The sequence below is a fragment of the Leptidea sinapis genome, chromosome 29 (assembly GCF_905404315.1).
Source record: "Leptidea sinapis chromosome 29, ilLepSina1.1, whole genome shotgun sequence".
Taxonomy (NCBI): Eukaryota; Metazoa; Arthropoda; class Insecta; order Lepidoptera; family Pieridae; genus Leptidea; species Leptidea sinapis.
The window spans coordinates 10,932,040-10,956,763 of NC_066293.1; the positions used below are offsets into that span (position 1 = coordinate 10,932,040).

The following is a 24,724-nucleotide window of genomic DNA, read 5'->3' on the forward strand; positions in this document are numbered from 1 at the left end:
AGTATTGGTCTCTCGCTGCACTCCAACTAGATACCGCAGGCGTAGTCGCAAAGTGCGGCAACTAATACTACGTCCAAGTGGGCGTACTCGAGCCAGTCCCGAGCAATGTATTACGTTGACGCACCAAAGGTTCTGTTAAAGTTTGCTAATAATTTAAACTAAAATGCCGTGTTGAGAGAGACCTTGTAAGAATAATACTACAAGAAATGAGAATGACACTGGGATCACATAATATCATCAGTAAGTATTTTGTATTTTATTAATTTCAATGTAAAATAACACGAAGCGTATGTTACAAAATTTGAAAGATGCCACGCACACAAGCATCTTGTAGTTGCCGTAATAAAAAGCTAAGATTCTTAGGGAGTACGGTATCTAGTTGGAGCGCAGCGGAGACCAATCCTTAATCTAAGGTTTAAAATAAAGGTGTCAGTGTGTCCTCAAGTGTCAGTACCTAACGTCAGTGCACAAGCTCTCTTAGCAACAGGTACAAGGTTCCATATTCACCCTAGTGGAAATAACAATGCGCTTACAAGTTTTTATATTAACACCTATTGACTATATATGTGTAGACGGAGTCTTACAAGTTTCTCTTTTCAAGCTGAACTGCAACATTCGAGGTAGTTTATTAATTTACGTATATAAAATCAATTTGTCTATAGAGTAAGGGCGCGTTCCCACTATGTCGTAACGACTAATTTATCGTTCGACGACTGTCGTCTCTACCTGTTCCCATTATAACGATTGTTTGTCGTCAACATTTTTTATCGTTTAGCGACTGTCGTATCTAGCTGTTCCCATTGGATCGCTCAGATCGCTCGCATCATCAGCAAGCTACAAATCTAGTCGCCTCTGCGTTCGCTTGGTGATTACTAGTGCGTTTACTCTCCTGAGTTCAATGGACGAAGATGAAATTTTAATAATGTATTTCTTTTTGAAAAGAAGGAAAATGAAGCAAGCAATGAAAAGAAAGTACTGGGTACATCCAATGTTAATGAAAAGAATTCCATTAGGATTATGTCAGAGTTATATAGAAGAATTAAAAAGTGATGATGGAAAGTTTTATGAGTATTTAAGAATGACTGTCACCACCTTTGATAGCCTACTGGTACGACTTGCAGACAATCTTAGAAGAGAAAACACACATTTCAGAAATTGTATAAGTGCCGAAGAAAGACTAGTGATAACTTTAAGGTAAGTAAATAAAATGAAAATTCTTTATTAATTTATACATTTATTTATTTAGAGATTTATTTTAGAGTTACACGTTTTATAAGTAAAGACATCTTTAAATTATGTATCGTCAAAATTAAAAGAATCTTGTGTGCTATCAGACAAATTAGTATAGACTGAATTTGGTGATGAAGCCGGTTCCATAACTTGATTGCTAGTCGAAGTTGATGCACCTGGATCTTGTGTAAAATATCCTGTCGGTTGTGATAAATGGGTTTGATAGTCACCATAGTTTGCATAAGTATCATATAAATTATTACGAAGGCGTTTCTTTTTAATTTTTTCAATCAGTTGCATAATACCCGTTTGGAATTCAAAATTTTCATCATTGTCGAATGATGCCAAAGATGGTAAAATTCCTTTAATAAAGGACACATGTGGGTGTTCTTGATTATTTAATTTATAATCTAGAAATTGTGACATTTTATCATCTAATGTGTCAGTCTTAGTTTTCTTTTGAGTAGAAGGTGCTGCATCACTTAATGTATCAGATATAGAATTATTAGGCTCATTAGATGAATCAGAGGTCATACGGGGCTCAGTAACTTTTAATAAAAAAGACAGCTGATTCTTATAAACATACGGCCTAGTAGTTTTTGCGCCTGCACCAGATCGCTTTTTTTCTTTTTCATTTTTCAGGGATCTCATAAATGCATCTCGAATATGTGTCCACTTTGTAGATATCTGTGTAGCTGTAAAAGTAAAATAGACTTAAAATTAAAATTTGTTTGTGTATAGATTTAACATTATATGTATTAACATATAATCAGTCTAATACGTAGTCAAATTATTGTTCATGCAAACATCTGCACGTTTTTCAGAGTTTAAAAAACTATACTAAGATCGAGTTTTTCCACTAGTATCCCCGGATGTTTCCGTGAACAAGTAAGGGACTACGTATTAGACTGATTGTATGTTTATACATAATTATAATGTTAGGGCATTGGTCCTCGAATATAAGCGTATTATAATAGCTGTTGTATTTATTTACAGATATTTGGCGTCGGGATGTTCGTTTAAACAACTGCATTATAATTTTAGAGTGGGAATGTCAACCATCAGCAAAATAATCAAAGAAACGTGTTCTGTTATTTGGAGCGTATTAAGTGCAGAATATTTAAAGTTGCCCAATACCGAAGAAGAATGGAAAGCGATCGCTGAAGCTTTTAAAACGAAAGCAAATTTTCCTCATTGCCTCGGTGCGCTGGACGGCAAGCACATAAGGATTACAAAGCCAATAAATAGTGGTTCTATGTTTTTTAACTATAAGGATTATTTTTCTTTTATTTTATTTGCAATTGTTGATTCAGAATACCGTTTCATTTACGTTAGTATTGGTTCATACGGAAAAGAGTGTGATTCATCTATCCTAAAACAATCCAATTTTTGGAAGAAACTAAATGATGGTACTTTAAATATACCAAGACCCACGCCATTACACGAAAATATGCAAGAAGAAATACCATATGTATTTGTTGGAGACGAAGCCTTTACATTGTCACAAAATTTATTGCGACCTTATGGCGGTACTCATTTAGACAATAAGAAAAAGATATTTAATTACCGTCTAAGCCGCGCGAGAAGATATGTTGAATGCACTTTTGGTATCTTATCCAATAAATGGAGGATCTTGCATAGACCATTGGATGTATGTGCAGAAACAGCTATTGAAGTTGTAAAGGCTTGTACGGTATTACATAATTTTTTAATAAAAAAAGACGCTATATACTTGGAGAATACCCCAACCGTTATGCCCCTGGTAAACATGCCTGCAACACAGCTGCGTCCAAACGAAGGTGGTGGAAACGCAGTGCGCTTACAATTTTCCGACTTTTTGTATCTGAAATAGGCTCCGTACCTTGGCAAAACATTACAGCACACGTATCATAATAAATAAAAAGTTTCAGAAACTTACCGAAATCTTTTCTTTCCTTTTCCTCCAACTTGTCAAAATTAGGTTCAAAAACGCAACAAATTTCTCTCCACGCGGCTAATTTCAAACCTTTGTCTTTATAAATGTCTAAAGTTTTGTCCCAAAGGACAGCCCTTTGTTCCACAAGTGGAATTAAAACTTCCGGTGTTATATTATTAGCCATTGTTATACGTCCACCATGCGCAGGAGTCTGACAAGTTCTAACACGCACAAAGTAAACCAAGTACAGACGCGAGGGGCGCGCGGGTGCGAGAGGGAAGGGAAAACACGTGGTCTACATAGAGTTGCCGTCCACGATTTTTTTATCGTTTTACGACTGTCGTGCTTGCCGTTCCCACTGTCACGACAAAGTGTCGTCACTGCAAAAACTGTCGTAGACGACAGTAAATTGTGTCGTTCTAAATGTGAACACCTCCATTTAAACATATAAGCCACGACACTTAAAACTACACGATTATCTGTCGTCACGACACGGTGGGAACGCGCCCTAAAGGAAAAAAAAAACCCGCTGAGTTTCTTGCGCCCGTCGCGTTCTTCTCAAGTCCGAGGCACATTATTTCGAATGGGTGGAAGATTTTTTTGTATAATAATATTTGATATTTTTGAATAAAAATATTGAATTTCAAGTATAGACTCGAAAATAATAAATAAAAATAGCATTTACCATAGAATATGTTGTAAAATAAAATTATTAATGGTGTTTACGTTTTTACCCATCATTTGTTATTTCATTAAATTAATGTATTTTACATAATATTTCATTTACATGAATTTATATTTTTCTTATGTAGGTCACTGCCACGAGACTGATGAATGCTTAGTGCCAGCATTTGGCGAGTCAACATCTCCTAAAGATGCTCGTGTAAAGGCGAAACACGTGTCGAATTGATTGTAGACAATCTAAGTGTAATTGACACTTAAGAAAACTCACAACATTTGGATAATTATCCACAAAATAACGTCTAATTCAATAAAAATATAAGAATTATTAAATTCATTAATTTATTAATATTATGTAGATTTTATAACAAGATATTAAGTATGTAGTTTTTAAGTACCTCTTGACATTATGTCAAATGCGCACAATTTGTTGATATCTGACAAGAAATGCCAAAATGAATTTATTGCCTCGCATAGCTACTTTCTGGAATCAATAATTAACGGCTACAGTTTTCCCGAACTTAGGGACCTTTGAGATCAGAGTATACTTCCAACTTAAAGGCCGGCAACGCATCCTTTGACCACTGTTGTTGCGGATGTCCACGGTGGGGAATTTTGGAATGCGTTATCTATTTATTTATTTATTGTTATAGTGGAAATAGAAACACACTGGCTCTGGCCAGCTATGGAATATGTTACGAATGTGTAACTGTTGATTTATGAGACACAACCCTCTGATAGATATACGAAATCGGAGTCTTGGCAACCCAAAAAATAAATTGCTAGACTCACATCTCTTAGAGTTACAGTCCCCTAATTAAGAGTAACTAAATAAATCCTTTATTTTACCAGAAAACATGCAACAATGGGTGTAAATAGTTTTAAGGTATCAATGTAATCGGCCATTTCTGGCGTGCAAAATTAGTATTAAGTATTAATTCAGTTTTCAAATCATTTCATTCATTACAAAACTCTAGTTATTATTATAATTGATATAACATTATTAACTCTACGTTTTAAGCACTTAGGCCAATTTAAATTATATGTATTATTTTTAGATGTCATTATTTTAAGACTAGAATTAATATATTTTTTTCAATTTAATCTAATCTTATATGTCAACATTTTATTTATGGAATTAAAACATTTTTATCTATAAGCTATGTCAAAAGATCCTTTTAAAATCGTTGGACGGGTAATACGAGTAAGCTTGGTGGGAGTTTATTAAATATTTTTATACACATGACATAGCTACATTTTCCGTATGATGCATTATGCAATCACCAGTTTGTCACCGTTTCTTCAGTACGATATCCATACATTATTTTATTTTAATGGTCCGCTCTATCGAATTTCGTATGTCTATTTTTTTTGCACGCACAGCTGACCGTCTGCTGTGTCCGATACGTAAGTTAAAATGAGCCTTATTAGAAAGACATAAGACTCAATATAGATTGCATATAAATAAATTTTACTGGTTTCTTTTTAATGAAGTATAAGTATATAGATTTTAGCTTAGAGTACATAACCACGCGTGTGTCACTCTTTTATTTATGACAATAAGGGGCCAGATGAGTAGGACTTTCATCTGATGGTGATTGATACGCCCTGCCCATTAAGATGCAGTGCCGCTCAGGATTCTTGAGAAACCCGAAAATTCTGAGTGGGACTACAATTGCGCTCATCACCTTGAGTCATAAGATGTTAAGTCTCATTTGCCCAGTAATTTCACTAGCTACGGCGCTCTTCAGACCGAAATGCAGTAATGTTTACGCATTACTGCTTCACGGCAGAAATAGGCGCTATAATCTAGCCGGCATCCTGTGCAAAGGAGCCTCCAATTTAAAATGAATATTGGTAGCGGGCTAATAATGTAGCTGTTTCCTTAAATAGATGATGTAAGTGAACTTCTGTACTGTTACTGCTTATTCTGTGATGATGACGATGAAGTGTGGTAGTAGTTTTTAGGGTCTCTTAAAAAACTCAAAAGATACGGTCTAGATCTGAGGAGTTCTTCGATAGCAAGGTTCTAGTATCTTTTGTTCCTTCTTGATAACTGGCTACTAACCTTCGCTCACTAAAACTTTTGCGTGCGAAACTCTCAGCCCAATCAAGTCCCGCGATTGTCACGCGTCACGTGACATGGCTCTCGACGCTGAGGTCCCCTGGTCAATTCTGTAAAGAAAAATTCTATTCGAATAAAGCTTCATGTTAGACAATAATAATAATGATAATAATCCTTTATTCAACTAATAATATGTGGTACAAAATGTTTTTGTGCCCTACCCTCTGCGATAGGATACCCTGAGTTGCAGAGGCTAGGTCCTTCCGAAAGGCTATCCATTATTAAACATAATTAGCAAACTCACTAAAAAGAGGTATGTGTGTGTGCGTGTGTGTGTATGAGTGCGTGTGTGTGTGCGTGTGTGTGTGTGTTGCTGTGTGTGTGTGTGTGTGTTTTTTTTTTTTTAAGTATTTGTTAGTATGTCAAACTGTGCACAAGATTAAATAACTGTTAGTAATTGAATATTAAGTTTTAATTTTAAGAACATTTTCTGTATCTTCGTATTTTAATACTATTAGCCATGATTTTAAAGATTTTGTTAACGAGAATTTATTTACTTTACTTATATTTTTATTATATTTACTGAAGTAGTTGTAAGCGTATGCCGAATTAAATTCATACTGTGACTGAGCAAAGGACAGGAATTAGATTTTGATTCTCAGTCTGTGGCTCTACTGTTTTGTGTTTTGTTAATTAATATTTTTTTTAGATTTATTTATTCAATTCAATTCAAATTTGGGTGATATACAGGTGTTGAATATAAACAAAACTATATGAGCAGCCAAACTCTGCTTAATTACAGCATGCAACATTAAAAAAAATCATATTACTGTACTATTATATAATGTTCTTCATATTATCATCTAAATGTCGAAAATCTAAATGTCAAAAAACTAAATAGATGTCAAAAACAATATTTATAATAGTTAAAAATTGTCCGTAAGGTAATCACTGATTGTATAATATGTCTTATCTATTAGGAACATTTTTATTTATTTTTTTTAATTCGGGATCTCCTCCGTTTCTATAATAACCCTGGGTAAGTGATTATATAAACGAGGCCCAGCGCAGAAGAGGCTATTTAATCTCTTTTATTTCCATCTCGCCTCCTCTAATTACTATTTTGGGAAAATCTTTGAAGAATCAGAATGTCATCGATTTTATAATATGTTTTATGATGAAAAAGCGCCTGCAGCTTCCTATAGAGGCAGCTCTATTGGATCAAAAAAAACTTCTAGTGTTGCAGGACCTGACAACAGGTGACCTGTACGATCCATTTCCCTCGTATACCTTAAAAGAAATTAAAATGTCAAAAGTAACAGGCTGAGTCGAGAAATGCCAGTAGCCGAGACATAATAAGAAAAAAAAACGGCGCGCATCTGTCATTTTGGCACGCCCGCCAGACACGCGAGTGCATTTTTATTTAATCGCATATTATAATTATTAAGGGCACTCTTTTCATCTCTTTCACTCACCTCGCTCATATAGTCTTTCTCTTTCGTTTCATTGCTTTCTTTCGATGTCCTTTCTTAAATGTGGATGATTTTTTTTTAAATACGGTACAGATACTTCTACGATTTCATTGCATGTACATACCATTTAGGTGCCTGTTATAAGTAAATTGTAATACAAGTCATACCAGTGTCATGGATTGCTTTATATTAGATTTTATTTATTTCCACCTAAGATCATTACACGTCTAGATATAATAGCAGCTGTGAAAACGTCGAAAAAGTTGAGGTTGGCAGTTAACCTCTATTTTGATCTACGCACGCACACCAACGAAGTTAACTACTTGCTTACATAAATATACACGCACTTTTTTTGCTAATGAAAAACTAGTGTTGTACTATTACAAAAAACTTTTTTTTTTACATTTGCCACATGCGATGCGCACGCGCCGATTTGAGCGAAAAAAATGATGCTTGGCCGCCCGCGCGTGTTGCAGCGCAGCTTTGCAAGATGTGATCCGCGATGGCATCTGGTGTCGACTGTGTCTGATATAACGGTGTGTTTGTATGACGAGATGAACCTTATGATCTTTGATAATTTACACGTAGGTAGATAGAGCCTCTTGCTGCTAGACAACCGAAGGAAACAAGCCACGTTTATTACTTTAGTGTGCGTGACAAGCTACCAATATCACTTTGTGTTAGTGTGCGTGCATTGCTCAAAATAGAACTGTCAACGTCATTTTTTTGACGTTTTCACAGCTGTCATATTCTGTCTAGCCGTATAACTGATCTAACTTTATAATAATAATAATAAATAATTTAACAAAAAAGTACTTCAAAAGTAGGGGGCAAGTGTCTCCTGTTAAGCTTATCGCCTGTGTTGGCTTAAGCTTATGAAAACTATTCGTTTAATGCCTCTAGAAATATGTCTTATATGCGTTTTTATGAGGATGAATGCAAATTATACTATTTTTGCGTTCAACCCGAAAAAAATATTTAAAAATTCAATTAAAGTTTAGATCAGTGTTTCCCAACAGGGGGGCAATTTGATAGTCAGGGGGGGTAATTTAAAAATGGAGTCGACACGACTTTAACCCTTTCATAAATTTTCTTCCCTTTATAAAAAGCAAATACCAATAATGTGCAAGAAAACTTTTACTATTGTTTCCATCTTCATTTTTAGCTAGATGTGGATCTAGTGCTGTAAATGATTTACTGATAAAAAAAATCGATTTGATATAACACAGCGCGGAGACTTGAGATTACAATAAGTAAATTGGTACTAATATAAAATCTATGTGCAGCAAGCATCAAGCCCAAATGAATAAAGAGAAATAAATATGCAAATTATTTTGAATCTCAGTTTTTCATTGTATGTTTTGATTCGATGTTTTGATAACAATTTGTAGTCATTTCTTCCTAAAACTTATCATTTATATTTCTTAAGGGAACAGAACAATTTTTAATAGTTATAAATTATGTATGGGGGGCATAAAAATTTTAGTATTGACTAGCTGACCCGACAGACGTTGTTCTGTTCATTAAAAAAAACTCTTGCGGGTGGAATTTCGTAAAATCCGTTCTTAGCTGACCTCTACTCAGTGAAAAGAATAGTTCTACCAAATTTCAAGTCTTTAGCTCTAATGGTTCCAGAGATATCGTGATGAGTGACTATATACGTGGAAATCTCTTATATATATAAAGATAAGGTGACGCATGGCCTAAAAAAGTTTGGGAACCACTGGTTTAGATTGATGTACATTGCTTAACTCTCTATCTATAAATATATATTGTTTAACTCTCAAGTTGCGGCTCCAAGATTTATGATCCATGTGTCACTCGAACGGTTGGCTCAGTTGGTAAGAGCGGTCGAGAAGAAAAAAGAAGAACCCGAGAGGCGCGGTTTCGAGTGCCGCATTGTTCATAATTTTGGTTAAAAATTTTAATATGTACAATTAATCCCAGATGTCGACGAATATCACTTTAAAATAACAAATTGTTAAATTATTGTTGCTGCCTTATAACGACCACGCAGGCATCAGCAAGTATTCCATAAAAAGAATTAAAACACCGTGTTGATACTACTAACAGACTATTTCTCCACCTTCACTTAATTTCGCTGTAAAATGTCACGCATTTCTGTATTAATTGCATAAAGTAACCTTTCGTGGTTGTAAAAAATAACCATCAATATGTAACATAAGTTGTGTCTATTAGAAAGATGCGTTTTGTAAAAGTTCAGGCGAATTATGTCCCGTTGGTTAGAGTTTCATTATTAGCTCTAATTGCTTGCTTTGTATCGGCTGCTCTTAAAGGTTTTTTAAATAGGTCTTAGTCTATTCCTGGAATAAACACCTTTTTAGGGTTTGTTAAGCGAACAGCGACTAATCTTCCAGTGGGAGGCTTCTTAGCACGGGTGCGGGTTAGATGGGAACCATTCCTGCCCCTTTTCTGCCGTCGAACAGTAATATACTATCTACGAAATGGAATCGTGGTCCACCTTAATGTCATTTGCCTACAGTAATAATAAACAAGTGCTAACTATTGGCCTGATGAGAAAGTTCATGTTTGCTCAGAGGGCAATGGAGAGAGCTATGCTCGGAGTTTCCCTGCGAGATCGAATCAGAAATCAGGAAATCCGTAGGAGAACCAAAATCACTGAACTAGCCCAGATGGTTGCGAAACTGAAGTGGCAGTGGGCAGGGACCTCGACGGACATGTGGCCGTTGGAGCTGGAAAGTCCTCGGATGGCGACCACATACCGGAAGACGTAGTGTTGGTAGGTTCTCCACAAGATGGACCGACGATCTGTTGAAGATCGCTGGAATAGTATTGATTAGGGTAGTCTAGAACCGATCGTCGTGCTGATCTTTGGGGGACTTTGGACGACTTTGGACGTTTTCCGGCTGAGATTATGATAATAAACAAGTAGGTTGAAATTCGCTCGAACATACATTTCCTTTGTAACTGTTCTCCTCCAATTTTCATACAATTTTAATCGTGCGAATATGTACGAACTGTTTTTATGATTTCAAATGAATTTTCAGCAATATTTGTTTCGCTTCGATGGAAGCCGTAGCTAGTTCAGGCATTAATTATATTCCAGTGACCTTGCTCATAGGGCGAGGGCGGGTGACCAGGGCGTATGAGTCGTATTTAAAGGTTAAATAATTATTTCTTAATAATCATTGATTATTAAAAAATTAATCCAACCACCCGATGTAATTTTCTTTTCAGCATTTTTATAAATAAAAAATATTTTATTTGATTATTTATTTAAGATTATGTTATGATTTTTAGTTATAAATTAAAAACAAAGCCGCAAAATGGAACATACCACAAAGAACATCTTAATAAGCTTCGACTGCTGTATCTATACATTGCTGCATTTACTACAGTTGTTTAAAATATTCGTGGTCAATAAGCAGCAATGTAAGACTTTTATTCAGTTTAGGTTTGATTCGGACAGTGCCAATTGACACACGACTGAGGAGAAAAGTGTGCTTACATTGTCTTTGAGCACACTTTTGCCGTTCCGCTATCAGTCATTGATTGCAATGGTAAGTTCGTGTTTGTTCCAATCTCATATGATCAGTGGTCATCCGCAACAAACAAAGAATCAAATATTTTCTCTGTATAGTTTTAGTAAAGTTTATACATACATAATGGTATAAGAATCGCCAAAATCCACCCCTTGGTTTTGAGTTATCGACCTTTTAGGAAAGTTCTGTAGATATGCTTTCATGTTGCTGTGGTACGTAAAGCACAAATGGACATATTTTGATGTGGCTGGATTTTACTATAACCCGCATAACTAATGAAATGAAAACAAATTTACAAAACATACTAAAACGTTGAGGTATGGATGTATGGTATATTAAAATCGTGATATAAAAGTAACTGTTGATCGTAGATGGGTGAAAATTTGAAGTTGTATGTATTTTTTAATGCTGACTCATAATCAAACAAATTAAAAAAAAAATCAAAAACAAAAAATCGTGTGGACCACCCTTAACATTTAGGGGGATGAAAAATAGATGTTGTCCGATTCTCAGATCTACCAAATATGCACTCAAAATTTCATGAGAATCGGTCAAGCCGTTTCGGAGGAGTTCAAAGTTTAACACCATGACACGAGAATTTTATATATTAGATTGAGTAAGTATCTATATTGAAAATAGAATAGCTTATGGAAATTAATTACTTTTTTTTAAACGCGTGTAACCAGAGAGATCATCAGAGAATCGCCAATCTTATAAAGCGTTAAATAAACGTACATATGAAGTCGAATACCGCAAACTCATTGGTACGTGGCGGGCGAGAATCGAATAGGGGCTGCGTGGTGAGAGTCAACGGTTCTGCTTATTGCGCGATCAAAGCTTCAAAACGACGCCTTTCTAGGTTAACGTTATCAGTGCCGCGTTTTCAACCTTTAAACATATATAAATGCGTTAAATGACGCACCTTCTGTAACTCTGACACCGACAAGTCTCGGCAGCGCTGACACGCTGTATCTCTCAATAGTTTTGTCTCCCCAAGATTGCCTACCGGCCGTGTAAATCGTATGTATGTGTGTGTGCAATGAAGTTAAAGAACTGTTCTATTACTGTATTGTGGTCATACTTCCCGTCGAACTATGGACGCGAGTTTCCATGGTAACTGTTGTAATGGATTTAATATTTTAAAGGAGATGTTTTTAAGTGAATCTTTTTCAATAATACTAATGATAAGAAAAACTTAAAGATCGGCAATGAATCTCTTGAATTGAATGGTTGTCGTAAATTATTAATTTATGCATGCTTAAATTATTTACCGAAAAAATCTTAAACTAATATAGCCTCCCAAACTGTTTGAACAGTTTTTCTCTTCTACGTTGCCCGTTTACCCTCTCATATGTATAAAAATTGTAAAAGGGGTCATAGTAAAGCAACAAAAATAATAAACGTATAGACACTTAGTGGTATGTCGATATTTTTGTTTCGACCGCGACTTACTACGAGGTCGGTGATCGGACGGAACAGCTGACGTGCGCTCGCAAGGTGACTGCGGCATCTGGTCGCAGGAGGAGCGGTGTCGACCGGAATCTAATTGTTACGGTCGTAGATGAGGGGAACTCCTGCATCTGTGCTGTTTCTCCACACTGGCTCTACACTATGACCGATGTGTTGGGTCAGGGATGGAACCGTTTCATATTCAAATCAAATCAAGGAAAAATCAGGTCAAGGGAACGACAGTAAAATGGCAAAAGTTTTGTCTTTATATCATTTTAATAACTTAATTTATTTATTAAAACTTTGGTGAGGCAAAAACTTTACTTGTTTAAAACGGCCTAAGTCACTGTTTGTCGGAGTTACTACCGACTAGTTTCGGACCATTCGGAGGTCCTTCATCAGAGTGAGTGGAGTGCGTCCGCGGTCTCAAGTTATGACCTTCAAATGGTCCGAAACTAGTCGGTACCAACTCTCGATCGGAGTTTCCCTGCGAGATCTAATCAGAAATGAGGAGATCCGTAGGAGAACCAAAGACTCCGACATAGTCCAAATGATTGCAAAACTGAAGTGACAGTGAGCGGGAAAAGTCCTTGAATGGAGACCACGTAACGGAAGACGCAGTGTTGGTAGGTCCCTCAACAAGATGGACCGACGTCCATCTGATCAAGAATGAGGGCAGCGCAGAACTAATTGTCGTGGACACCTTTGGGGGAGACCTTTCTCCAGCAGTGGACGTCTTCCGGCTGATGATGATGATTGTATATAGTAATTATTTTATAATTTAATAAATAAGGCGTTATTTTTCGTAAATCCATAATTATCTTAATGTTATAACTTATCTTATGTGATAATTCCGCTAAGATATCTTAGTCTACATACAGGATATACCCTAAGCACAACCTTATAATAAAGTACGGGCTTTGCTCAGCTTTTACTTACGTAAAACTATTTTTTTATGAAAATAAGGGACGAGACGAGCAGGACGTTCAGCTTATGTTTATTGATACGCACTGTCCATCGGCTTTCTTGAAAAACCCAAAAATTCTGAGTGGCACTACAATTATCCTCGTCACCTTGAGACATAAGATGTTAAGTCTCTTTTGCCCAGTAATTTCACTAGCTATATCGCCCTTCAGACCGAAACACAGCAATGTTTATACATTACTGCTTCACGGCAGAAATAGGCGCCGTTGCGGTCCCCAAAATCTAGCTGGCTACCTGTGCAAAGTAGCCACCCACTGGTAGATTGCTCCACTTAGCTGATTGTGATAAAACCCGAACTTGATTTTGTCTAAACTTAAGCTCAGTATAATTTCAGCTGTTAGTTGTCTGTAAAACTTGGCTGAGTTTTACGTGAGTAAAGTCTAAGCAGAGTTAAAGTAGGATCTATAGATATCTCTATAGAGCCTTAAAGTAAGGGGATATAGGCGAGACTGATTCTCGTTTCGGAGTCTACTTTTCCTGATAATGCCTCGTTTGGGGGCGAAACAGGTGTATTGGTTGAAGCAGGGTTTTACGTTGTCGATTAACCCGGTCTTTCGGTCGGAGGTTCAGTGTCGGCCGATTCTTCAGTGAAGGTCGCGTTTATCCTCTAACTGTAAGCCGTGCTTTATATGCATTCTGTATGAAGACTAACAAATATTAGCGGTGTAAACTCTTAAGATATAACTCATAATAGTTGAATAATAATATATCATTCGTAAATTGTTTATAAAACCCTTGAGAACTCTTTTGGTTGGTCCTGCGCAGGTCATCTAAAATTCTATAAGATTACTAGCTGACCCAGCAAACGTTGTATTGCCGATATTAAAATCGCGATACAAAAGTAACTGTTGATCGTAGATGGGTGAAAATTTGAAGTTGTATGTATTTTTTAATGCTGACTCATAATCAAAACAAATTAAAAAAAAAATAATTGGCGTGGGTTTAACATTTAGGGGGATGAAAAATAGATGTTGTCCGATTCTCAGACCTACCCAATATGCATTCAAAATTTCATGAGAACCGGTTAAGCCGTTTCGAAGGAGTTTAACTACAAACACCGCGGCATGAGAATTTTATATATTAGATATTAAATAGACTAAGTTGTTATATTATGGTTAAAACTTTAAAAGATGGGCTGGGAGTTTCTTGTCAGTTCTTCTCCACATATCAAAGCCCCATTACGAACTGATATAACTTCATGACGTTTACCAAGTTGTTGCAATATAGTTAGATATTGTTACTACTAATGGTAAATATATATATATTTATATTTTTAGACACAATAAATCATTATAGACTCCACTTGGCACAAATAGCGAAAGAGAAGAAACCGCGCAAGAAACTCTCCCTAGTAGTTTTTTTGCGTTTTTTTTTATTGCACTATTAATATAATATTGTATGTGTTTTTAAAGTGATAACCCTCACTTCTAGGATTAATACACAAATAAAAGTTGAAAAACAAAATTTTATGAACGATGCGGGACTCGAACCCACGACCTCTGGCGTTCCTGAACTGAGCTATCCGTTCAAATGACGTATCGTCATGAAATCTTGTATGCTTTGTTCAACTCTCAGTTCGTGGTTTCATCTACAGGATCTGAGAGTTGAACAAAGAACGCCTGAGGTCTTGAGGTTTTCGAGTCCCGCATCGTTCATAAAATTTTGTTTTCAAGTTTTATTTGTGGAATATTGTATAATCATGTAATTACTTAAGAACATCATTTTATCTATAATTAGTAGTTAGCTGTGGATTAGTTAATTGCCAGTTAAACCTTGTTAAGAGGTCTCCTGTTGTGAGTCATTCGAGTTCCAGTCTCTGTTCGAATACTCTCTAAGAATGAATACAGATATAGAAATATTTGTAGCGTAAGTAAGACAAAAGATGAAACTAAAAAATATTTTTAAGTAAATGTATTTTTGGTGCTGTTTTGTAATCACCGCTGCCCACATTCTCTAGTAACACCAGAGGAATCACATGCAGTAGCGTTGCCGGCCTTAGAAAGGTGCACACCTTTCCACTAAAGGCGCTTACAAGATCGCTAAAAATAAAAGCCGGAATGACCAGCCAGTTAGGCCAGACAAAAAAATTATATGTGAAATCAAATTCTGATTTTTTTTATGGAAAAGGAGGACAAGCACCGCACAAGGAAGCTCATTCCACAGCTTTTGTGAAATGATGAAATATAAATAAAATCGAATTCGAAAACAGTCTAGACTAGTACTTAGACTTTGCTCAGACTCTACTTACGTAAAACTTAGCTTAATAATTACAATAATAACTATGATATTCTAGATATCTTCATTTTAGAAAAGGATAAATTGAAGCGTGAAATTATTAAATTACACCAGTCTAAAGCAGTGCCTTACTCATCTGTTTAAAATATATACATATTGTTATCTACTAACCACACACAAACATACACACAGTAAATAAGAAACACAAGAGGCAGTTGTTCTGTAATATATCTTGTTGTAAAACTATTGTAAAATAATATTCTCAATATGAGTAATCTATAATGGCCTTAAGAATTATGTTTTTTTTTTATGATAATAAGGGACGAGACGAGCTGGACGTTCAGCTGATGGTAATTGATACGCCATGCCCATTACAATGCAGTGCCGCTCAGGATTCTCAAAAAACCCAAAAATTCCGAGCGGCACTACAATTGCGCTCGTCACCTTGAGACATAAGATGTTAGCCTCATTTGCCCAGTAATTTCACTAGCTACGGCGCCCTTCAGACCGAAACACAGTAATGCTTACATATTACAGCTTCACGGAAGAAATAGGCGCCGTTGTGGCACCCATAATCTAGTCGGCTTCCTGTGCAAAGGAGCCTCCCACTGGTAAATGTTATATATTATTGTTTATTAACGTTTACTGTAACGCTGTTGATTACCAATAAATAAATAAATAAAATTATTAATATTATAATGTCATAATCTTCGATTTCGTTTTTATTGTCCATTCAAAGTTAAAGCTGAGCTTAAGTTAAGACAGCCCAATACAAAAGTCAAGTTCGCGTTTTATCACACTCAACTAAGTTTTACTTAAGTAAATACTTAGCAAAGTCTACGTACGATCTATAGATATAATCTTAAGTAATTTTATAAGTCAGTTAAATAAAATCACCAGTCAATATTAAATTCTATATAAAGAAATATGAGCTCTTTGCGTATCAACACGTCATGCTATTTTAAATTAGCCGAATAGACGACACTACAATAAATTTAAGATATATAATGTATACTGTATTTTAAATAAAATATTTCAAGTATTAAGCCGGACACATATTCGAAAACCTTAACTACGTCCGGCTTTTTCCGGACGTAGTTGCAAAGCTGTTATAACATTTTAGAGATAATAAAGGCATAAAAGGCATTTATTTTCTCAAAATTGATTCCTTTAGAATCCTTTTTGATGTCATTTCTAATTACTACTAGATACTACTACCGCTTCGGAAACAAATGGCGCTCTGAGAGTGAAGAAGCGGCGCAAGAAACTCTCCCAGCATTCTTTTATTGCGCTCTTTTCAATAAAAATATACAATATTGTATAGTCATTTCTATCGCTATAAAATAATCACAGTCTAGTCCCAGGCTGTCCGATCATTTAGATATTCAGCAGTGGAGTAATAGGATTTACGACATTTTTTATAAAACATTTAAATTTATTTATAGATAATGCCTGAACAGTGGCTGGGACTTTACCCTTACTGTCTTATTAATAAACGCGATGTAAAGTTACTCTAAGTTTAAAACTTCTCTATGTCATGTAATTATTCTGTAGTAACTTTTGTTTTCACTTTTGTAATAATTGTGTTATGTACTTATTTATAAAGCTAACTTAAGTTAGCAACACATTGAAAGCATACAACCTCAGTTGATTATAAGTAAGAACTTATTGTTTAACTGAACAGATGAAAGTACACCTAACCCCACATTTAGAAAGGCCATTCCTGAAATGTGCGCATTTTTTTCATCAAATTACACACCTTTCGTCCAAAAGTGCCCCGCGACCAAAGACAAAAGCTCAGGTCGCGTCTGACTCTTTTCAACATTACGGAATGAAAAGAGACAGATGTTTCGTGAAGGGCTGTTGTGCGCAGCTGTCGGGTGTATTAAAAACGTCGTATGTCACAAACGTGCTAATGGAATTTGGTTTCTTTTTGATGGCTGTAAGGTCGAGTTTGCAGTGTGAGATATTTGAAGCGTTTAACTTTGAACAAGGGAGGCGTAGTGCCGTAGTAAGCTCGAGTCTGTAGCCACTCCGCCAGTAGGCTTCGTCGTGTGCGGACGTCTCTCGCGTCGCGTCCTCGTGTTATTGTGAATTGTATGTGAAATGTTTTAAGGTTAAATTAACTTGAGTGTTCAGTTAAATTCTAAAGTCGTATCAATGATGGGTGTAAGCAGTTGTATGAGCGTGCGGCAGTCTCGGGGCTCCTGCCATTGCCCCGCGTGCCCCAGGGCTTCGGGGCACGGCGCTCAAATGCCGCCCCAGACCCTAGTGTTGCCCCCGATGGCTCTAGAGCCTGAAATAACGCCCGTGAAGGATAAGAAAGGATCAAAGATGAAAGTTCTGAAAAAGATTAAAAAGAAAATTGGACTCGGTAAGTGCATTAAACATCTTTAAAAAAAATATTATTGTACAATTTAATTTAAAATCTTAAATAGTAAAAATACGTCTAATAAAATATTTTATTCGTATATCGTAAACCGATGGGTTTCCTTAAAGTTAACCTTAAAAAGTACTATATTTTTCATAACAATACAAGCGACGCGCCGGTTCCGTTTGTAACCGTTAACGGTTATCTAATCTACGAGTGTGTGTGAAAAACACTGCTGTATTTTGCATCGGGTCGGGGATTTTTGTTATTTGTTCCATAATAATTACTAAGTCATAGTGATACTTATTATATATTATATTTGATTGATCCATGATTTTAATAATTGTATGCAACACTTAACAAATTAAGTAGGAAAGTTAGTAATTCGTATAAAAATTGCCGATTAAAAGGAGTTTCTTATGTGTTTCATTATTGCGATTTAAAACTATTTATTTTCACTAGTAATATTTTACATTGACTTCAAAAGCCTTAGGCCTTAGGAAAAACGTCTTTTTTTCATATGATGTAGACGTTTTTCCTTTAGTTTAAGTGATTTGATGCCGAAGAGGAGTCAGCTTGTATAAAAGGTTTCATGGTAGTGAAAGAATAGGGAAATAGCTCCGGGCAGTGGAAAACTATGTTTGATATATATTTTCTACCTCTGTAGGATACAAGCGCGGATATGTGTGCACTTATGTAAATTGCCATTTTAAGAACATCAACGACTTCAAACATATTTAGTTCTATGAAGTACCTGCCTACATAAAATGACAAAAATATTTATTTTCAGAACTAGTTAATAACTAGGACTATACACTGAAGCAGGATTGTTAAATTTACAGTGTTTTAAAAAATTTCTGAATGTGACTATATTTTGATTTCATACTGAATATAGCTTATAATATATATATATTCATAGCTTTGGAATAGAATTTACGTCATTGTATCGGGATTTTTTTTTATTTCTAAACACTATTGCATTATTTAAAAAAACACTGTCTAATAATTTTTAAACAATCATCATGTAACTGCGCTAGTGCCTCGCGCTCTCTATATTAATCGAAATTGCATAATTGTTTTGCCATAGAAATTTTTTTTCAAGTACCCGCAGTGAAAGTCAAAAATGTTATTATAAGCTAAAAGTAATAGGCCTTTGTTAATTACTTTGTAATTGATTGTAATTAATTAATTAATCATCATTGTTCATTGTGCCGCTGAATGCAGCGCTCGAGTCTATTGTCTCTGGTCGAGAGCTCTTCAGACTATACTAGGTTTTGTTTTAAATTTAGGGGTGCTGAGTTGTGGGGTGGGATAGTCTCATGAAACGTGGGGATTGCGAGCTGTTGTCAATTCAGTGGGATTAATTTAATGAATGTAACGACAGTCGGATACTTTTAAAAGAAAGGCTATGTTCCAAATGCGAACTTTCTAGACTCATTAATTGTTGCTTAGTAAATGCTTTATAAAACCACGATGTAAGTGAAACTTTTTTCCACAAAATAACATTAATATCAGCATAATAATTAAATTAATTTAAAAACTTTTTCAAAACTATAATTATAATTGCACTAAAAAGTAAAAATATAATTGCGTATCCTTCTAGAACTTAACATAAAATAATGTAGTTACAGTTATTGTTGTATTTTAGAATTTGTAACAAACATAAAAAATACAGTCGAATTGAGAACCTCCTCCTTTTTTGAAGTCGGTAAAAAGCCTTTGTCAGATGTGGAGTTCAAACCCACGCTCCCTCACGGGATAGGATCTTAAATGTAAGACTAATTGGCCAACCTGACTTGAGGGCATAAGTTGAAATTAATGATAATCATCCGCGACCGGTTGTGATGCAACACGCGAAAGATGTACGAAAAAATTTGAGTTAAAAAAAATCAATCAAATATACAAATCTTTGCACCTTGCATAATTGATACGGCTAGACAGAGCCTCTTGCTGCTAGGACAACCGATGAAAACAGGCCAGATTTATTACTTTAGTGTGCGTGACAAGCTAATTCTTACACTCGTGATTTGTATGTCACTTTGTGTTAGTGTGCGTGCATTGCTCAAAATAGCTTACCTCTATTATTATATATACTATCTCAGTCAACGTCATTTTTTTGACGTTTTCACAGCTGTCACAGTCTATCTAGACGTTTTTTTTTATGATAATAAGCGACGAGACGAGCAGGACGGTCAGCTAATGGTAATTGATACGCCCTGTCCATTACAATGGAGGGCGCACAGGATTCTTGATAATCCCATAAATTCTGAGCGGCACTACAATTGCGCTCGTCACCTTGAGACATAAGATGTTAAGTCTCATTTGCCCAGCAATTTCACAAGGTACGGCGCCCTTCAGAGCGAAACACAGTTTTGTTTACACATTACTGCTTCCCGGCAGAAATAGGCACCATTGTGGCATCCATATTCTAGTCGGCATTCTGTGCAAAGGAGCCTCCCACTCTCGTATAAATGTTGTAGGTTTTGCACGTGTGTAACCTGAGGAACGAGATCGTCAAAATTTAAAATATGCCGTACTAAGACGTGACCAATAATGGGGATGTGAGTGCGACCTGTTCGTAACGCGGACCAGCGCAGATGTTGGTGAACAGCTGCTTGTACACCTTGCGTTAATTGTGCGCGCTAATGAGACTCAACTCTTTAAAGCTATTTATATAAACTAGAAACTGCGAAAGTCGTACTGTTAATACGAGGACAAACAAACTTGTTATGCTTACTACTCGGTTGAGTCGAGTTACTTAGTCCTTTATTGGGCAATATGATCCTAGAAAAATTTGCAAACAAGTGTGTTGCGAAATTTAAAAGAATTGTTAAAAACGTTTGTGTGGTAAAGGCTATTATAACATAAATGATACCACAGACTAGCAATGGAGGAAATACCCTCATGCTATTTAATTATAATTCTTTATTGTACGATATTAATTAATCCATATTTTTATTTAAAAAAAAATCCGCTGAGTTTCTTACGCCCGTTCTTGCGAACCGAATGCTGATGAATCGATTCACTAAATAAAAATCTAAAAACGGCGATTTTTTTAAGTTGTTTTGCAGTATTGAATCGATCCAGTGAATCGATATTTCCACCTTGAAAATCGACATTCAATTATTTTTTTAATAAAACACTTTTAAAGGGTAAAACGCGTGTAATTGTAACTGTTTTTACATTAGATTTTTGCGTAAAAGTTAAATTTTTATTTTAGTTAACCCGACGTCTCAAGACCTTTCCAGATTTCGTTTTCAGGGGGGACGATTTCAATTATTTTCTTTCGGTAAAAACAGGATTAGCTGAAGCTACGATGCCTGTTCCGTGCTACCGAAAATAGCCATGATAAGGATAAATATTCGGGTCGTTGTATTTTTAAGTTTTTATGAATTCTCTTGAATTCCTGCAGTTTTTCCCGAACCGATACGACTTAGAGACTCTCAAGCTTAGAACATACTCCCAGCTGCGTCTTGAAACTGTTTTCAGGCAGACACACAAAAATTATTAGAAACAATTTCGTGTATGAGTTTTTTTTCTCAAAAATTATTCGTTTGTACTCTTTTTGCTATCATTACATCTGAGCCACAGCTTTGGAAAAAAATTACGCTCTGAAATAGAAAAACGGCACAAGAAACACTCCCAATAGTATGCTTTGTGTTTTTTTACAATTACTTGTATATATAGTCTTAAAAATTGACAGATGTCGGTGTCAATAAAACGAAGTCTGTTCTTCGTAATAACAAATTATTTCTGAAAACGTCATAAAAGAAAAAGTCGCAAAAGAAATGTGCAACATGTGCCGTGCCTTGTGTAAAACAATAGGAAACAGCAAATACGCCAGATGTCGCCATTGTTGTTGATTACAGGAAACCGGAAGTGTGGCGAGATTAGGAGATGGTGTAATGGCTCTTGGACTAAATGATGTGTTTGTTATTACCGCGCCATAGGATGTACTAGAAGTGACCTCATTTATATATGTATATGAATTAGGTTTTTTTTCACAATTTTGTTCAAATCTGTTAACATGCGATAGAAACATTTCGTATCTTACCACGACTCGATGTACAGTGAAAAAGTTGTAGGCACCTACTGTAAATTAAGCTAATTGCTCTGATTTTAAACTTTTACCAAAAACCTAACCAATTACATAAAATTCATCTATAATAACTCTAGATTTATTTTTGATAAAGTGAAATATGTTTAAAAAAAATACTTCTATAAAATTGTTCCGCTGCTTTAAGCTTTGGGATGATAATTTTGAGTCCTTGATGTTCCGGCCATTTGCAAGTGCCATCGACGTGGGTTAATGGAGAGACAATCAGTAACCAATTGCTCATTTCAATTATAAAAAACGCGATGGAGTTGTAAATATTTATTGTGAGGTATTCGTGTTAATACCGGGAATAAATGTTTGTTTATTACTCAATGTGTGTTGATTGTGAGTCACCTTGGAACAAATTACGTTTGTTTGTTTGTCTGGCGATGTGCGAGCGGGATTTGCTTTGTAACAAGCGCCATTGTAACCGATCATAAATTCAAGAGATCTTCCGATGAAGTCTGCTTTATTTAATTAGGTCAATAAATTACGATTATGATTGTAAAAAGTTTTATATTTTTTTACCTAACCCCTTCTTGAAGGTTATAATTTTTTTATCCTTTAAATAATGTGGGCACTTGTAATCCTTATAGCTTTAACACATACGACACACGCGGTCTGGTACCGGGCCATATTAGATGGTATGTCGTATTATCCATTGCATAAAGCTATGCTACCAAGTAAGACGCCATACCAATTGGTGCAAGCCGACCACCGAAACGTCAGATGGTCGGGCCGTAGATACCAAATCTGACTATGTGTGACAAAAAGACGGTACTCTTTCATAATACCAACGCGAGTGACACGATAATTAGTGTTGCATTAATGAGCAACGGCTCTATGAATACATTGTGTCTGAATGTCGTGTGAGTATCGAGTTACGTGTCGGGAAAGAAAATATGTTTGTAGAAAGGCTACCCCGGAGCTAGGAATGTTTCATCCAGTGATTATAATAATTGACTTTTATGGCAATGGAAAGCTTAGCGGAACAGTTTTAAATTTTTCCTTTATCAGGTTCGTTCGTACGGAACCGTGTGCTATAAGTATTCGTACTTCATTTTTTGCCTTTATAATTGCCATACCCGTATTGTTACAACGCAGATATTACAGCTTCTCTAAGACTGGTTTGGGAGGCTGCATCGGTTATATACGACTCGGCCTCGGGGAAGGTCGCACTAGTGACAGCTGTCAGGGAGCAGCTGATTTTGATCCTTGGTCGTTCAACTTCTATGTGCTACAAAAACGCGGTCGAGTTTTTTTGGAAGTTGCGTACGAGTGGTTTTTGTTATTAACGGTAGGTAGTGACAGACTTCTATTTTCCACGATCTTAACATAGCTTTGTGTAGCATCATCATTATTATATAAAGCTTTTACAAAGCTGGATATTACTGACTTAATCTGATCGTTAATTGAACTCCTTGGTCTGAAAAGGTATTCCAACACCTTCAGTCTACACAATAGAATTACCTCCAGCTCATTACTAAAACGAAAGAAACTATCAGTTTTTATAAGCATAAATATAATTAACATATTGTGAAATTATCAAAACCTACACTGCACCGTCGAATTGAGAACATTCCTCTTTTTTTTGAAGTCGTTTGAAAACAACGTGATAGAAGACTCTTATTAACAATAGAATTTAATGTTATTTGATTTACTTTTCACACTTAACCCTGGCTTAGTATTAAAGGGTAACGCGTAGATTTGTAAAAAAACACCGCGGAATCTGTTGCCTTGATTAGGTACCATTTTGAACATCTAGATTTATTTACATATTTATAATATATAAATATAGTTTATTATGAAATACGCTCACCTTGAAGATAGGCGTCATTTTAGGGAACAAAAATGCTTTTTAGAAATAATAAATACTTTAGTCCGGATACTTTTTCGTACACGTGTTTTAAGTAAGCGAAGGGTCCCGTTGCTAACAGCTGTTCGGAAAGGGACTGGTAGCTGATTTCTGAAGTATGATAGAGATGGTTATGTTAAATTCATAAGCCCAAGGCGTTGTGGTTAGTTTCCGGTTCAAGAAAACACTTTCCTCAAAACCTTGAGCACGGTAAATGATTGCTATCCACTACTTTGAGATTCGCAAGAAAACTCGTGTAAAATACATTCACATTCATGGTTATTTTTTAACTTAACTGGGAACAAACGTTACACATCGAGATGATGCTTGCTGTAGCGAATCTTGAATTGAATTGAAATTGTTTGAAAAAAATCGATATTTTTTTCCTCATAACTTTTTCTCGATACTTCAAAGGGTCCAGTTGCTAAACAGCTGTTCGGAGTGGGACAGGTAGATATTCTTTGTGTTAGTGGGAGTGGGACGCAAGTACACCATGTGTGCTCGGAAGTGAGCTTACCTTTTATGTAAAATATCTTTTGGTGTTTGTTTAATTGTATATGGGTATCTCTTAAGTAAAGTTTTTCTTGTTTCACTATTAAGTTATTTATATATTGAACTATGCTAAGCTCAGACTTAAAGATTATAAACATGTGGTTAATTGTAATATTTTATTTTTATCAAAAAAGGGTTTATATTAGATTAGTTGTTTTGATATAATATTTAATATGCACTGATTTTTAATTATTAAAATGCCGCTTCCAGGCAATTATATCTACTGAGAAGTATCACATCTAGATTCGACTTTTAAGTGCCTATATATGTTTAGTTTATACCTAGTGTATTGTTT

The 24,724-nt window shown here is 35.6% G+C and overlaps 2 protein-coding genes across 3 annotated transcripts in view; both read left to right on the forward strand.

The window, feature by feature from the left end:
• Nucleotides 1–24,724, forward strand: part of LOC126973437 (protein neuralized) — a 67,398-nt gene that overhangs the window by 13,435 nt on the left and 29,239 nt on the right. Inside the window, exon 1 of one of the 2 annotated variants that reach the window (XM_050820698.1) lies at nt 17,602–17,929. The exons of the other annotated variant lie outside the window; for it this stretch is intronic. Coding sequence (XP_050676655.1) covers nt 17,716–17,929 — 214 coding nt within the window. The 5' untranslated portion in view covers nt 17,602–17,715. Of the gene's footprint in view, nt 1–17,601; nt 17,930–24,724 lie in introns of those variants that run through there. 2 annotated transcript variants of the gene reach the window in all.
• On the forward strand, nt 671–3,097 carry LOC126973439 (uncharacterized). The gene is made up of 2 exons (XM_050820703.1): nt 671–1,194; nt 2,227–3,097. The coding sequence occupies exons 1-2, from the start codon at nt 899–901 to the stop codon at nt 3,080–3,082; spliced, it is 1,152 nt and encodes a 383-aa protein (XP_050676660.1). The 5' UTR covers nt 671–898; the 3' UTR covers nt 3,083–3,097.

What these genes read in the sequence shown, in the direction of transcription:
- LOC126973439 (XM_050820703.1), top strand. Translation starts at nt 899, where the DNA reads ATGGACGAAGATGAAATTTTAATAATGTATTTCTTTTTGAAAAGAAGG. An exon ending in AGACTAGTGATAACTTTAAG is followed by an intron (nt 1,195 to 2,226) that starts GTAAGTAAATAA and finishes ATTTATTTACAG; the next exon opens with ATATTTGGCGTCGGGATGTT.